General features: G+C 40.1%; 1 protein-coding gene across 1 annotated transcript in view; it reads right to left on the bottom strand.

Moving 5' to 3' along the window:
• Positions 1–13583, bottom strand: part of trpn1 (transient receptor potential cation channel, subfamily N, member 1) — a 38117-nt gene extending 24534 nt beyond the window's left edge. The window contains exons 1-10 of the mRNA XM_053492702.1: positions 13259–13583; positions 12712–12813; positions 9123–9218; positions 6370–6483; positions 3880–3984; positions 3128–3226; positions 2444–2545; positions 2162–2263; positions 1449–1547; positions 1175–1375 (exon numbers count right to left, since the gene is read on the bottom strand). Coding sequence (XP_053348677.1) covers positions 1175–1375; positions 1449–1547; positions 2162–2263; positions 2444–2545; positions 3128–3226; positions 3880–3984; positions 6370–6483; positions 9123–9218; positions 12712–12813; positions 13259–13396 — 1158 coding nt within the window. The 5' untranslated portion in view covers positions 13397–13583. The remainder of the gene's footprint in view (positions 1–1174; positions 1376–1448; positions 1548–2161; positions 2264–2443; positions 2546–3127; positions 3227–3879; positions 3985–6369; positions 6484–9122; positions 9219–12711; positions 12814–13258) is intronic.
• Between the last annotated feature and the right edge of the window lie 3337 nt (positions 13584–16920).

The raw sequence follows: 16920 nt of genomic DNA, 5'->3' as shown, positions 1-16920 counted from the left end.
GTTTATATCATAAAGGATGACATAGTAATTGTAAGTGTGTACACTGTTTCATAAAGGTGGATGTAACTGCACACAGATATTTAACCAATCACTTTTTATAAAAATAAAAAAAAATCTGCTGTTTATGTATGATTGTTTTAATAAATCATTGGTTTCATATACAATGTAACTCCTGAAGCCATGGTTTGCAGAGAACTTGCAGTACAGAGCCGATAAGAGATCTCATTGTAAAAAGTTTCAACCCTGAACAGGGTTCACAAAACATTCCCAAAATATTTGCTGTACAATGGAACTCCACACAGGGCAGTATAAACAAGTGAAGATAATGGAATACCCTAACTATATTACCCAATATAGCTTTGTCAAATGTCTGATGAATCTGATTGGCCAATTGTGACCACATTTTTTTTTATTTTATTTTTAAGAAACATTTATCTGATGCATAGGCCTGGGCGTATGTATGACCAAGTCCCAACTTTGGCCGTCATCACCAAAGTTGTCCACCTTATCCTCCTAGGGTCACGGGAGGTCAGGAGCAGAGGTCAGTAGTAATGAGTTACAATTTAACTGTTACATTTACTTGAGTAACTTTTTGAAAAAAAATATTTTACTTACTTGAGTAAGTTTACTGCACCGTACTTTTTACTTTTACTTGAGTAGATTTGCGAAGAAGTAACGCTACACTTACTCCTTTACATTCGGCTACACTTGACTTGTTATTTTTCTAACCATTTATTCTACACATTTGATATTCTTTATTTTTGCCAGAGAAATGCAGCCAGTGGATCAACCACGTGACTGTGTTTTACCAATCAGACGTAGCAACAACAATTACATGACTCCGTTGGACCAATCAGCCACAATAACAATAACCGCATGTAGTCAAATGACCACACACAAACTAGCTGTAAACTTTAGCTATTTTATTTAATGTGGCAGTGTTAACATATATAATTAGTAAATAATCTAGAAGTTTCTTACATTTGTTCTGCTGGACACAGTTTATGGTAAAGTGAGACCTCTAATGTTCTAAAATTATTTTCTGCTGTATCAAACCCGGACATGCAAGGCGGCAGTGCTTACCACTAAGCCACAGTGTTGGCCCCGACCTTGGTATATTATTTAAAGTAAAAACTTATTGCTTTAATAGTTTTAGTATCAGATGCCCCATTACCTTTCCTCCTCTGAGATGCACCTGTGCGCCGAAGCCCAGTAGGATCTGCACAACTTCAGGCTTGCAGTTTTCTGCAGCAATGTGGAGCGCCGTCAGGCCGTCTTTAGTTGTGGCATCTACATGCGCCCCATTCAGAAGTAGAGCTCGCACTACAATTGCGTGACCGAACTTTGCGGCCACATGCAAACACAATGCACCTGACTGGCAATAACAACAACAATAACAGATTAGTACTGATGCAATCCGTAAGTTACATATCTATGAAGTGGTATACCTTGTTTGGCATGTGTATTGGCACGCCTTTCTTTAGCAATGACTGCACCATCTCTAGCTGACCACACTGAGAAGCGATATGCAGTAATGTGCTCCCATCCTTTACCATGAACCATCAGAAAGATAATATCATTAATAAAATAGTTACACCATTAATTAATTGAAAATATTTACAATAAACAAATGTAAGCAATGAGAACCTATTATCATCACAATATTCATCTAAATTGTCAGTATTCATAGATGCTAGAGCTCTAAATGACTAAAGTAATGCTCTTTTTTTGCACCTCTGAGGAGCCCACTTAAAAAATAATTCTTTTAAATTAAACAATACTTGACTACCATTTTCACCTCAGACCATCAGAGGGCATCTTTAACTGATTTTTAGCACACTTCTTTGCTTATCAGCACACTTACTGTATGTACTGTTTGCATGATACAAAAGCTCTACATGGGCTTTACACTATTTATGAACACTTAAAGTTTGTTAGGAAATAAGTATATTCTTGGACCTCTGCCTTTTCTTAAACATTTCTTCTGGCAATGCTTTTGCCTTTTTCTTTTCCTTGTTTTTTGATGATCTTTCTGATCCTCGTTTTTGATCACATTTTTGGATACTGGTTTCATATAAATAGTCATTTAAAGAATCGCTACAAATAAAGAGTAAATTTAATCAGTAAGATGTTTCAATGAGTGCGTAGCGCACTGTTTTACCTTGGTTCTTTCCAGCACATTTGAGTTGAATAACTGAGTGAGAACATCAACAGCAGTAGTGTGGCCTCGTTCAGCTGCAATGTGCAGAGGAAATTTGTCCAGCTGATAGGGAAAGGAATACATTATAGGGTACAAGCTATGACTAGAAAAATAAAATCCACTGGATTTCTCCAAGGAACTTTTAAAGAACACTTTGCCCCATATGTTATTGGTGTTGCAATAATAATATTATCATTGGTGCTTGATGTTTGAGAATGCCAGATGCAGATCTTTTGCTCTCACCTTGTCTACAATGTTGGGATTTGCTATCCTATAGTAGAAAAACTTCAGCATTGCCTGATCACCTTCCCAGGCTGCTATGTGAAGAGGAGTCTGCCCTTCATCCTGTGTGAATGAACCAATTACAGGCTGCTCAATGAACCATTTGCTGTTGTACTACTACAGAAAGCATAGTCCTAAAATCCGTCTAAATAAAATTTTCCATTGGCATTCCAAAAAACATATACCTGAAAAATAACTTTCGTTAATCAGTTTGGTCCAAATTCAGAGATGAATTAAATACGAATAATAAGAACTAAGTTGGCATTATAAAATACATATTTTATCCATATTCATACATATCTGGCACTCTGGTAAGAAATAATTTATAAGTTCACAGCCCCTGTCTAACAAATTTCACACTATGTTTGTAAAAGCAGACAAGCATTTCTGGACCAATATTAAATATATATATAAAAAAACATGAACTAATAAAGTGAATTGTCAAACCTTTTGCTGCACCTTAACAGTCAAAGCCTTTTCATCCCCTATGACCCTAAGCCATATCACCTTTATAATAATAGTTAGGATATTTACTGGTATACCTTGGGCCTTTGAGTCCTGTCTGAAACATCACATCAATATTTTTTACAGATTTTACAGAATTTTTACAGATAAATTCATATAAAAATAGTATTGCCTTCTTACATTTTGGCAATCAAGGTTTCCGTTAAATTCCACCAGCACTCTGGCCATATCAACATGCCTTCTTCGGCAGCAGATGTGCAGAGCCGTGTCTCCATTTTCCTAAGGGGAGGGTAGAGATAAAAGGTTTTCATTACTTTTTTTTCCGTGGTCTGCTTTTACTCTATTTTGTAAGATGCCCTTGAATGTTTTGAAAGGCAACCCTTAAATTAAATGCATTATTATTAATAAAAATCTTTTAGTTCACAATACATGAAATTTTTCAATTTTGCAGTTTTAAATTGTTATAAAGTAGGTGCTCACTTACTTGAAAATAAAACACTAAGTATCAAAGTGAAAAGTCAATTTCAGGAAACAACTTTATCTATCAAATAATGAATGATGCTATTAAATTTATTTCAAATAAATACTTTATTTGGGTTATTAAAACCTGAAGAATTCTCAAATTTTTCTCTGCTTCTATACCAATTCTTAGAAATTTAAAAATAGAAAATTTGGAGTGCTGCACGTCCAAATGAATCATTATAATATGTTGATGTCGTCGTCTCACACTCATCCTGTATTTCGGGGTCGCGGGGGGCTTGGAGCCTATCCCAGGAGACTTGGCTGGGTACACCCTGGACAGGGTGCCAATCCATTGCAGGGCACTAATACTGTATGTTGATGTTTCCATTCAAATTTCTACAACCACCTTTATAAGTACTGACGGCTAAGACGAGATGGCACTGAGAGTGTGACAGCCCAGCTGTCCTTACTTTTGTCTTGGCTTTCAGCTGTGACTCCGAAAGGTCTGAAAGGAGCTCTTTGACAATTCCAACATTGCCAGCTTTGACAGCCAGCAACAGTGGAATGCATCCATCCTGAAAGCAGAAAAATACAATCCAATGCCACAGTGTTATTTGATACAAAGCAAATAATTATTTTTTTTCCTAGTAAAAAAAATCTTTCAAGACATTTTCAGATGAACAACTTAAGAATAATGGGAATGTATTATTACAGTTTTAATTAATTAATTAACTAAAAAATTTTTTTTTCTTCTTGGAGTTCTGTTTATCTTAGTGGTTACAACATCAGGTAATTTAATCTGGCATAGGATTTTTTGGCAGCCAGATACCCTTTCACAAGTTTTACATATTCCCCTATGGTAGCCAGATTCTTTCGCAACCCTCCCATTTTCCTAGTTGGGCTTGGGCCCGAAAGTGCGAGTAGTGGCAAGATTATACGGAACATAATGTCAAGGGGCTTGCCTAAGTACCCAAACATGGTGATCCAGCACTGTCTGTCTTAAACCCTATTGATTAGCAACCCAGATCTGCAATCGCCTGATCTACCACTGCTTCTAAATGTTGTATTTGATTATGCTATGTTAGTTAAAATATTCATGTTATGTTTTTTAGCTAATATAATTTAATAATACAAATGGTAAATTCGGTTTAATTTTATCAAAAGATAAAAAGATAAATTTTAGGATATTTTGGGGAAACCTTGCATGCTAAAAATATTAAATATATACAGTGAAACCTTGGATTGCGAGTAACGCAGTTTGCGAGTGTTCTGCAAGACGACCAAAGATTTAAAAAAACAAGCAAGTCTTGGTTAACGAATACCGTTAACGAGTGATGTATCACGCATGCGCTTCTTGTTTAGACCCTGAACATCACGTGATAACAAATGAGCCAATGGTTTCTCCCTTTTTCACGCTGCGGAATTGTGGGTAATCGTCTCCCCTGCTGGGTCTTAGTGCCCGTCTCTTACTGGTATAATAAACATCCGTGCACGCGTGTACTGTTTACTATAATACTGTGACCACGTGTGTGTGTGCGTAAAAAATATTTTAGTTTGTGTTTGTAAGCGGTGTGTACAGTCCGCGTGTAAAGCAAAAGAAGGTCTTACTAGAGAGGTTTAAAATCCATTTTCCCTGTTGTTATGTGTGCGCACACGTAATTTGACACCGTGACCCTTTACACACACACACACACACACACACACACACACACACTCTGCTCTACACAGAAACACTGCTCTGTCATGATTCTTTTCAAAGGTAAAGTGCAGGTTAATTTTTTCGTTGTTTTACTTTACAGCAGTGATTCTGTTAGTTTGTCGCTCACACGAGTGTCATTAGCGATGTTCCTTGCTAATTTTTCCCACAAAACAGTCTTTCTGTTAATGTGTGTGTGTGTGTGTGTGTTTGTGTGAAATTCAAAAAAAGAGGAGAAAGGTTTACTGAAATTTGTGGAACAGCGTGGCAATGGTTCGCTTTTTACCTATAAGATAGGTCATATGAGGTAACATGGAGGGGATCTACTGTACATCTGCCCCACGTAGACTCTCTACTGGAGTCCCGCAGGGCTCACTACTTGGTCCTCTTCTGTTCTCCTTCTATACCCGGTCTCTTGGTTAAGGTCATGTCATCACATGGATTTTCATACCATAGTCATGCAGATGACACCCAACTTATTCTCTCCATTCCTTACTCAGACACTATACGTATCTAAGTATCTATCCAGTTATGTAAACTTTAAAGCACTTTTTGTAAGTCACTCTGGATAAAAGCGTCTGCCAAATGCCTTAATGTAAATGTAAATGTGTAAGATGAGAAGGGGGAGACTCTTACTTTCAGCCCCTCCTGTGTCCCTCTTCTCATCTAGCTTTATACATATACACAAACACACACACACACGCACAGCGCCTGTGCGCATAAACGGAACATTTATCTGTCGGAATTTATTTGTACTTTCTTTTCAAGTTCAAGTGCAGGTTCATTTGTTTTATTTTTACCTCATATTTTGTATTAATTATTTTTATGTATTAATTTTTTTGGGGCTGTCGAGCAAATAATTTAAGTTTCTATTATTTCTTATGGAACAATGTGCCTTGACGTACGAGTGTTTTGGAATACAATTCTGTAACTAAATATGCTCGTAATCCAAGGTTCCACTGTACTGTAAATCAAAATATGCATTTACTGCAAATACTTCCACAATTCATCTGTTATTTGAACTTACCATATGTGTTCTACATTTGAATCCATGATTACACGTGTTTAAGGGGTCACAAGCTAAGTATTAGGGCTTAAAAAGATCCCAAAATCAAAACAGCCAGAAAAACCTGACAGTTTTATATAGCACTGTTTATCTTATTAATAACAATAGTGAGAAAATTTCTTTTTTTTAATTTTATTTAGAACCTGGCAAAAATAGACTGCTTGTGTAAAATAAGGCAGTGTAAAATAAGGAATTTACCTCATCTGGTGTAAGACGTGCATCTTTGTTGGAAAGTTCGAGCAGAGTGTGCACCACATCGAAGGAATCATCAGGTCGAGAGGCAGCGTAATGCAGAGGAAGTTGAGCATTAAGCTAGATCCAAAGAAAATAAATATATGAACAAAACCAATTTCCTTAAACTCCAAAACTCCTTAAACACCTTGGAATTTCATTTGTCATAAAATGTGATCTGATCTTATTATAAGTCAACGGTATTGACAAATATAATGTGCCTAAAATGATAACACAAAAAAATTCTGATTTTTCATCTCTTTATTACACTCATTCAACATTTTAAAATGGTAGTGGAAAAATTAAGGGAACCACTAGCAATAATAACTGGTAGTCTCCCTTTGGCAGCAATAACCTCAACCAGGTGCTTCCTGTAGCTGTGGATCAGACCTGACTTTAACCCTAGCATCTCACTTGGGTTGATGTCTGGCCACTTGGCCACTCCACGAAGTGGATTTTGTTTTTCCGAAGCCATACTGTTGTGGACTTCCAGTGTTTTGGGTCATTGTCCTGTTGCTGACATACAGACATTCTCACATTTTTCTGAAACATTTTTTAATACGACTGGGAATGAATATTTTCCTCTATGACTACAAGCTGGCCAGCTCCTAATACAGCAAGGCAGGCTCAAATAATGATATTTCCTCCATCATACTTTACAAATGGGATGATGTTTTCATGGTGATACAGTATGCAGTGCTCTTTTTACGACAGGTGTAGTGCTGCATGTTTGTTCCAAATTGTTCAATCTTAGTTTTATCAGTGCACAAAACACGTTGTGCAATACTTCAGGGGTGCATTAGTGTTCTTTAACGCAGTGAACAAAGCTCCGCCTAATTAACGTCTTCTTGCACTGTTTTAATAAGATGGTTGCAATGCTGTATAGTCCCACCAGGGGAATCCGTGACCGATCCAGTTAACTGCAGTTCTTGCACTGTCAACATATTTTCATGATTAAATCAAGCTTGTCATCTTGGAGATATATACAGTGCGAGAGTTTGAGTACCAGTCGCTAACTCTGCTTTAATAGTCACTAACTATGCTTAAAGTTCACCCAATGAATCCCACAGCTTCCTATGTGAAATATGAAATGGTTAAGGCAGCTGCACTGAAGGCAGGAAAAACTCCCTGAGATGCATCAAAAAAGACCGTAGAGCTCTGCGATGTTGCTTCCAAGCTTAAAGATGCCCCTAAACCATAAAACACACACACGCACACACACCACAACCAAAAATGTCTTCGCATATTAATGATAGATGCGCATTCACACCTCTGACCATCTTTTGTAAATGTTAGGTTGGGGGGTTACACAAACACACATACCATTTTAAAGAATGAAAAATAATGGCAAGTTTACAAGCAAATCCTGTTTTTTTTTCTAATCTGTTTTTAACGAAGATGATGAACAAGCCTTCCAGTCTGGGTTGTACAGTAGATGTTAGAGTAAACGGTTTGTGTCTAGGTGTCCCGGGATCACGTCTCAGCACCTGACTCCTTAGCTTTTTTGAGCTCATTCACTCAAGGATTCATATACCTTTTCCACTAGCACTATGAAGTTTTTGTGGTTGTTCTCAATAAAGACATGGAATCAGATTTTTTTGGTATTATTATTTTTGGCATTATATCTTTGTCGATACTCTTGACTTAAAATGTGTTCAGATCTTCATCTATGACAAATCAATGCAGAAATCCGAAAATACCAAAAGTTACACATACCTTCTTGACATTATCTAAGACATTTAAATTATTTGCTTACTCCCTGAATTAGGCCAGATTAGTTGTCTGTGATTTACAATCTGCAGTCGTGGTGATTTGGCATTTTGCCTGACAAGTTGTTTTGCACGTTTGTTGTTTAACATAAAGCCTACAGTTTGATCCTACGATTGAAATGCTGTGGCATGACCTTAAGAGACCGATTCACACCATATCCCAAGAATATTGCTACACTGAAACAGTTTTGTGAAGATGAGTGGTCCAAAATTACTCCAGATCGTTGTGCAGTTCTGATCTGCAACTACAGGAAACGTTTGGTTAAGGTTATTAGTGCCAAAGGAGGTAACCTGTTAAGTCCAAAGGTTTACATACTTTTTCCACCCTGCACTGTAAATGTTTACATGTTATGTTTAACAAAAACATAAAAACATACAGTATAATGTTTATGTAGTATTATTTTAAGCAGACTGTGTTTTTTTATTGTTGTGACTTAGATGAAGTTCAGAGCACATTTTATGACCAATTCATGCAAAACTCCACGTACAGTAATCCCAAAGGGTTTACATACTTTTTCTTCCAACTGTATATTAGGGACACTGTTCAATTTAAATAAACTCCCTATATTCGGCCTTTTCTGATTCTAACTTTTTAGAAAAGTTTAAACAGTTGTTCAGAAATGTTCACTATTATATAAATGGTCACTAGAGTTGGATATTAGGAATGATGATAATGAGAAAAAAACAACTTGTTAGTTTCTGTCAATCAAACCCTCACTCTATGCAAAGCATGACAACATGCCCTACAGTATAGCTATCTAATAGTAGTGAAGATTATATTATATTGTAACTTTTATTGTCAAGTAATTGCCAAAGCTGCTGAAGGTGGTGCTGGCACAGAAAAGTAATCAATAAACAGAAATGAAGAGAAATACAAATGAGATAGAATACAGAAAATGAGAAGAATATTGAATAGTGTATGCAAAGAAAAAAAGAGTGGTCTGATCTCACCCCTCCGGGAGTATTTGGGTCTGTTTGGCTTGCTAACAGCTTCACGATGTCATCATTTGAGCGGGCAGCAGCGATGTGCAGTGCAGTCCGGCCATCCTGTTCAATACATAATCAACAGCAAGCAGTGCAGTGGCGATTTCTTTAAGACTGCAAGGGAAGCTCAGCTTTCCCTATAATGTCACAAAATTAATGGTCAAATAATGTACTATTGTATTAACATTTTATTAACTAAAAATGCGTTAGAAAACGTTCATCTCAAAGACGAGTTCGTTCAGAATCAGTTAGATATAGCAGGTCATCTGACTTGATTTTCTTCTCATACATTCCTGTAGCGTCACAGTGCATTTCCCCGTTGAAGCCCAGCGTCCATTGACTTCAATGCGGCTGCTTTAAACATTTTTTTTCCAGTGCTTTGCAACTAGATGGTCATTGGCTAAACGCTGCGATTATGTCCCGCCCACGGACGCTCAGTGTCTCTGGGGGTGAATGAGGAGCAAATGAGGAGTGGGCTGGCCTGGACTCCGAGCTTCTGCATGATGATTGGAGGAGCTGTTTAAAGGGCGGAACCCCTTTTTTGATTGACAGCATGTCTTAAGTATACGTCAGCGCTACAGAGATTCAAGTTCAGTCCCATTGTCAGGTTATAGTACAAACTTTCGGGTGGCTCCCGCACTTAAATCCAACTAAAAAGTACTGAAAAGAAAACAAAACTCAGGCTTTATATCCCAGCTTACATCTCGCATTCGCGTTCAACTTCACACTTACCGGACTGCATTACCCACAATGCATCTCCCGCACTGGACTACACTCCCGTAAACAGCTGTCGTAAATCAACCTCTCTCTCCCGCAACAACACGCTCTTTGTCGGCGGCGCCCGTGCGATCGACGCACTCATTCATATGAGTAGGAAAAAGATGCAATATTATGGTTTCCGTCATTTTTTTATATATTTGCGTACTGACTGGGCCGGTCCACACTGGCCAGCGGGCCACCGGGAAATCTCCCGGTACTCCAGGTGGCCAGTCCGCCACTGCCCATGCGGATTTGCAGGTGAAGTGCTACGATGAACTGCTGCACTCTGTATTGTTTGCTGGTGATATAAACCATTTTTGTTTGTACAAATCATTCTTTAAATAATTTTTAAAAACATATTATAGCCTTCTTGACTTTGCTCAGTGTTTCAGCATTGTAAAGTTAGTTCGTTCATATAATTAAAGTAGCTCGTGGAAAGGGAAACTAGCCAGAATTTACGTACAAATAACATAATGAATTTTATAATGAAGTCTTAATATGAGCTTCCCCTGTTTCAAAAGCTAGCAGCCGCCACTGAAGCAGTGAGCATTACAATTGTCACAAATATTGAGCAGAATTAAAAAAAATCTATAAAAGAACATTTAAATGAACCTCTATCAGCTACTCTTACAAAAAGGCTTAAAATGAAATGACCAAGAGTCTTTTTCTGTTCGGGTTGTTTGAGACCTGAGGAGTGTAAAGGCCATAGAATGGAACTTGCGTCATTTTTTGCCCATATGAATCTATTTGCTGAGCTCTTGTGCTCTGTAAAAGGAAATGGGGTCATCCTGACCAGTTCCAAAGAGGATATAAATGTGTTATCATATTAAGCTGTTTTTCATGTGCCTCAAGTTTTGTTTTTACGAATCTGACAAACCTGATGATTCCTGAACCCAGATTATAATAGTTGGAAGTCTTGCCTGGTGATCTTGGCTACACTTTCACAAAGAGCTGACATTCTGACTCATTAGCACTTCCTGATTTTTTTTAGACCTGGATTGTCAAGGTTAAGAGTTTCCTCTGCAATAGGAAGCAGAACCTCAAAGATTTATCAGGTTTGTTTTTTTTAGAGGGGAAATTTTGAATTCCTGGTAATTCTCCTCCTAATAAAAACTAATCTTTATTATTCCTTTTTATGTCATCATATGCATTCAGAGTCAGAACCCCAGTTGTTATTGTCTTTTACCCTTTAAAAAGGTCATGGCAGCACAGTGGTGTAGTGGTTAGCACAGTTGCCTTGCACCTCCAGGTTTCAGGTTTGATTTCCACCTTGGGACTGTGCATTGAGTTTGCATGTTCTCCCTGTGCTTGGTGGGTTTCCCAAAAAAAACGTGCAGGTTAGGCTAATTGGTGTCCCCAAATTGCCTATAGTGTGTCTTTAAGCATGTGAGTGTGTGTATGCATTGGCACCCTGTCCAGGGTTTGCCCCACCTTGTGCCCTAAGTCTCCAGACTCCTCACTACCCTGTTTACAGGATGAAGCAGTATAGACAATAAGTGAGTGAGAGAGCAAAAATGTCCTATGCCTGTACTTTAACAGTGTAAGAACCAGCTCTACACTCATGTTCCTTGGCATGTCAGGAAAGCTGAGAACTTTCTTTTGCTTCTTAGGCTCTATAGATTACATACTGTACATGTCTGTGTCCCAGACTAGGCACAAACACTATATTTCATCACAGTTGCTGGATTTAAATGGCCAACATGGCTCAGTAAGTGTCATGATACTCAGTAAGCGGCATGGGATTATTATCATCAAAATATAGTCAGGAACATTAACTACTAATATATATATATATATATGATGAACTCAAAGATCTAAAACATTTTCTACATACACAAAATAACCATATCTTTCAAATATTGTTCACAAATCTGTCTTAATCTGTGATAGTGGGCACTTCTCCTTTGCCGAGATAATCCATCCCACCTCACAGGTGTGCCATATTAAGATGCTGATTAGACAGCATGATAATTGCACAGGTGTGCCTTAGACTGGCCACCTGTAAAAGGCCACTTTGAAAGGTTCAGTTGAATCTCACAGCACAATGCCACAGATGTCGCAAGTTTGGAGGGAGCGTGCAATTGGCATGCTGACAGCAGGAATGTCCACCAGATCTGTTGCTCGTGAATTGAATGTTAATTTCTCTACCATAGACCGTCTCCAAAGGTGTTTCAGAGAATTTGGCAGTACATCCAACCAGCCTCACAACCGCAGACGACGTGTAACCACACCAGCCCAGGACCTCCACATTTAGCAGGTTCACCTCCATGATCGTCTGAGACCAGCCACTCAGACAGCTGCTGAAACAATTGGTTTGCATAACCAAAGAATTTCTGCACAAACTGTCAGAAACAGTCTCAGGGAAGCTCGTCTGCATGCTCGTCGTCCTCATTGGGGTCTCGACTTGACTCCAGTTTTTCATCATAACTGATTTTGACAGATTTGTGAACAATATTTGACAGATATGGTTATTTTGTTTATGTAGAAAATGTTTCAGATCTTTGAGTTCCTCTCATTAAAAATGGGAGCAAAAACAAAAGTGTTGCGTTTATATTTTTGTTCAGTATATATATGATATACATATACATATATATATATATATATATATATATATATATATATATATATATATATATACTGAACAAAAATATAAATTTATATATATATAAATAAAAGTTAAGCATTTACATCGGTATGGGAACAAAAAATCCCTAGTTGTCAAAGTTTATTATTTATTATGTTACTGATTGTTCTGGGCTCATTGTTTTCTTTGCAAACAGATGCTCAGTCGTCTTACCTTGGTCTTTTCTTTAAGATTCACTTCCAGCTCCAGCAATCTCTCTACTATAGGAAGCTGGTTTTCTTGTACAGCAATCATCAAAAGACTCAGGTCTGAGTTCTTTAAGCAATAAAGAAAAAGGAGATTTGCATCAATGACAATCCAAACAAAACAGACACACACACACACACACACACATACACACACTTTTGTAATTTTTATCAATTTCTTTAAATTTCTTTCATTTCTTCTCTTTAACACATTAACACAATACAAGTCCCATTGACAAACATCTCTTTTGAATTCATAATAAGACCTTTTTATAACACGACAGAAAAGACAAAACAGCACATTTTTTCATTTTTTTCCTTTCATTATGTCTGTCTGGCTGTCATAAAGGTTACTTCAAAGTATCATGCACCATAATGGCATAAAAGTTTAAAGTTAACAAATTAATTTAGCAATTTTCTATTTTAACTGTACTATATATCATTACAACTGACCCAGAGTTTACATAGCTCTACATGCACTTTGCAGTGCAGAAGCAAATCATTAACACACTCACCTCATCTACCTGGGAGATTTCAGGATCTCCCTTTTCTAAGGTATTTAGGATTTGCTTCAGTGTTGTCCACTCTCTTCTGACAGCCAGCTGTAGAAGCTGTGTCCTCTCCACATCCACAGGAGCATTTATTTCTGTCATCTCAGCAGTGTACAATAAGAAAAAAGTCTTGCACAGGGAAATTGAAAAAGCTTTCACCAGGTCTTGGTTTCCCAGTCATCAGTTCTTTTAGCAGATGCTGTTATATGTGTATAAGTAGGAGGATCTTTTTCAGTAGGAGGATCTTTCTTTACCTTGTCTAAGTTTCAAAAACTCATTCAGCAGAAAAGATCACCACACACACACACACACACACACACACACACACACACACACATACACACACATTGTTCAGACATAACATTAAATCACAAAAGATGAAGCTCAATATTTTCCTTAAACGGTGGGGCATTACTTCACAATACCTCTGTGATATGCTTGGGCATCGGAATGTTTGCAGCAAATCTTTCAAGTGCCGAGGGTTGTGGGGTGGAGCCTCAATGTCCAGAGGATGCTTGATCAAATTGAGGCAACTGGTATATAATTAATAATCAACATTACTTAACAGTAATACTCAGTCATGATTTATGCCCTGTCTGCCTCGTGCTTTCTCTTTTTTCCCACGCTGTCACTTTCTCCATGTGCTCATGTTTACCCTAGCCTGTCTGTATCCTTTCCCACGCTCTTGTTTCCACCCCGTCTGCACACCTGCCTCTAATTCTTGTCTGATTAGTCCAGCATTTAAGCACGGGCTGTGCGCTGCTTAAATCGCTGGATTATCTTGTGTATTTTTTGCCTTGATTCTCTCGTGTTTTATTTCTCTGCTTTCACATTGCCAAGTTCATTTGTTTCCTCGTCTCTCGCTTCTCGATGACAGAGTAATCCAGCCAGCAATATGAATCCAGCAGATATTGACCGCATGAAATTGGCGCTGAAGAGTCAAGGTCCACTTCTCACCAGCAGGAGCTGCTCAACACCAAGCAAACCCTTGCTGATGTTATGACTCAGCTCCAACGGCTCCAACTCTCTCCAGCACAAAGTGGGGGCTCCTGTACGCAACGGGAACCACGACTCCCCGTCCCTCCCACCTATGAAGGAGATCCAGGCACCTGTCGCTCATTCCACTCTTAGTGCATGCTGATATTTGGCTCCAGTCCTCCACGTTCTCCACCGAACGCTCCAAGGTCGCATACGTGATAACTCTCCTCTCAGGACGGGCTCGGGAATGGAGCACTGCACCCTGAGAAGCTCATGACCCCTGCTCCAACTATGAGCACTTCGCTAAAGAGATGAGGGTGTTTGATCGCTCATGTCATGGCAGGGAGGCAGATCACAAGCTGTTAAAACTCCACCAAGGTTTACGCTCAGCCTATGTCTATGCCATAGAGTTCCAGACCCTAGCTCTCTCCAGCGGGTGGAATGGTTAGGCCCTAAGTGACACCTTCTTCGAAGGACTGACTGAGGCACTCCAGGATCCGCTAATCTCCCAAGAACTTATCTCGTCACTCCAAGATCTCCTGGACCTAGCCGGCCGAGTGTATTCACGCCACTGCCTTCGAAGTTCAGCCAGACTCTTACTACCCAGAGACTTCCCAAGGCCCCTCCACCCACGAACTAACCTTCAGGAGGGACCCACGCGACTGGACAGAACCCGCATCTCCCCTGAAGAACGACGCCGCCGAGAGGATGGTGGCTGCTTCTACTGTGGAAGATCTGGTCATCAGCTTAAGAACTGTCCTATAAGGAGGGCATCCTTGACTCCAGCTGAAAGGACTGAAAGGTGTGACTCCAGGAAGGTTTCCAGATCAACGCGGTCTGCTTCCAATCTTCCTCATCCAAGAGCATGGACCTTATTGATTAAGTTTCAGATTGCAATCTGTTTGATGCAGCGTCATCCCCGCTCTACCCTTGGAGACCCACCTCAAGGTTCAGGCACTCGATGGCAGCCTGCTCCCATCTATCACCCACATAACTCCTCTTATCAGCCTAAGGGTCTCAGGTAACCATTTAGAGCAGACATCATTATTTATCATGGAGGGATTACACACTACTGTCGTCCTAGGCCTAGATCATGTGCCACTACCTGCTTGCAAGCTGCAGCCACGTCCTGCCTCATCCCTGCATCTGTGGAGGAACCACCGAATCTCATCGACATTCCTTCAAAGTACCATGATCTCTAGGAGGTCTTCAGTAAATCTCGCGCTGTCTTTCTGCCTCCCCACCGACTGCACTATCGACCTGCTCCCAGGCACCACGCCTCCCAAGGGCCACCTATACTCTTCGTCACTCAAGGAATGTGAAGCTATGATTCATTACATCTCGGAGTCCTTTGCGGCAGAGATCATTGGCTTCTCTTCCTCACCGGCGGTGGCCGGCCCTCTTTTGCAACTCAGCAACTGCTGAGCTTGATATCGAGACCAAGGTCCAGCAAGCCCTGTCTCATGAACCCGGGCCAAGTAACGTTCCTTCGAACCGGCTGTTTGTCCCACTGTATCTACCTTTCCAGGTGCTGGAATGGGCACACAGCTCCAAGCTCTCCCGCCATCCTGGCTCAGCTCAAACTCTGTCTCAGATCCAACAACGTTTCTGGTGGCCCACGGTCAAGGAGGACACCTCCAGCTTCATGGCGGCATGTAACGTCTGCGCTAGGTGCAAACACACCAACACCGTGCCGGCAGGCCTTCTCAGACCATTACCAATCCCATCCCGTCTGTGGTCTAACATTGCCTTTGACTTTGTCACAGGCTTACCCTCCTCCAACAGCCATGCATCATTACTGTGGTGGATTGGTTCTCTAAGGCCGCCCATTTTATTTTTCTACCCAAGCTCCCATCTGCCAAGGAAACCGCTGAATTCACGTTTTTAGGCTGCACGGCCTCCTCAAAGACATCGTCTCTGATGTGGGCCCCAGTTCACATCATAATTTTGGAAGGCATTTTGCAAACTCATTGGAGCCACCCCCAGTCTGTCCTCAGGCTTTCACCCCCAGTCCAATGGCCAGACCGAAGGAAAGAATCAGTCCCTCGAGGTAGCCTTATGGTGCATGGCTTCCTGAGATGTCGCCTCTTGGAGCAAGTTCCTTCCTTGGGTAAAATACGCCCACAACTTACAAGTATCGTCATCTACTGGTTTGTCTCCCTTCCAGTGCTGCCTGGGCTACCAACCGCCCGTATTCCCGTCTCAGGAGGTCTGTGTTCCATCTGCCCAAGCTTTTGTCAGTCGCTGCAGAAAGACCTGGCTGCAAACAAGGAGAACACTGTTACGCGCCGGCGGAAGATACAAGAGACAGGCCGACCACAGAGAATCTCAGGCTCCCAAGTACAGGGTGGGGCAAAGAGTCATGCTCATCGCTGGAGACATCCCCCTAAAAACCACCTGCCCCAAACTTTAAATCTAGGCATGCAGGCCGCTTCTACAAACATTTGTGAAAGAATGGGTTGATCTCAGGAACTCAGTGAATTCCAGTGTGGTACCCTGATAGGATACCACCTGTGCAATAAGTCCAGTCCTGAAATATAACGCTACTAAATATTCAACAGTCAACTCTTAGTAGTATTACAACAAAGTTAAAGTGATTGGGAATGACAGCAACTAAGCCACATAAAATCACAATGCTGGGTCAGTGG

Source organism: Clarias gariepinus, chromosome 3 (assembly GCF_024256425.1).
Source record: "Clarias gariepinus isolate MV-2021 ecotype Netherlands chromosome 3, CGAR_prim_01v2, whole genome shotgun sequence".
Taxonomy (NCBI): Eukaryota; Metazoa; Chordata; class Actinopteri; order Siluriformes; family Clariidae; genus Clarias; species Clarias gariepinus.
Note: the sequence above shows the minus strand (reverse complement) of the source record. Positions and strands in the feature narration are given on the sequence as shown.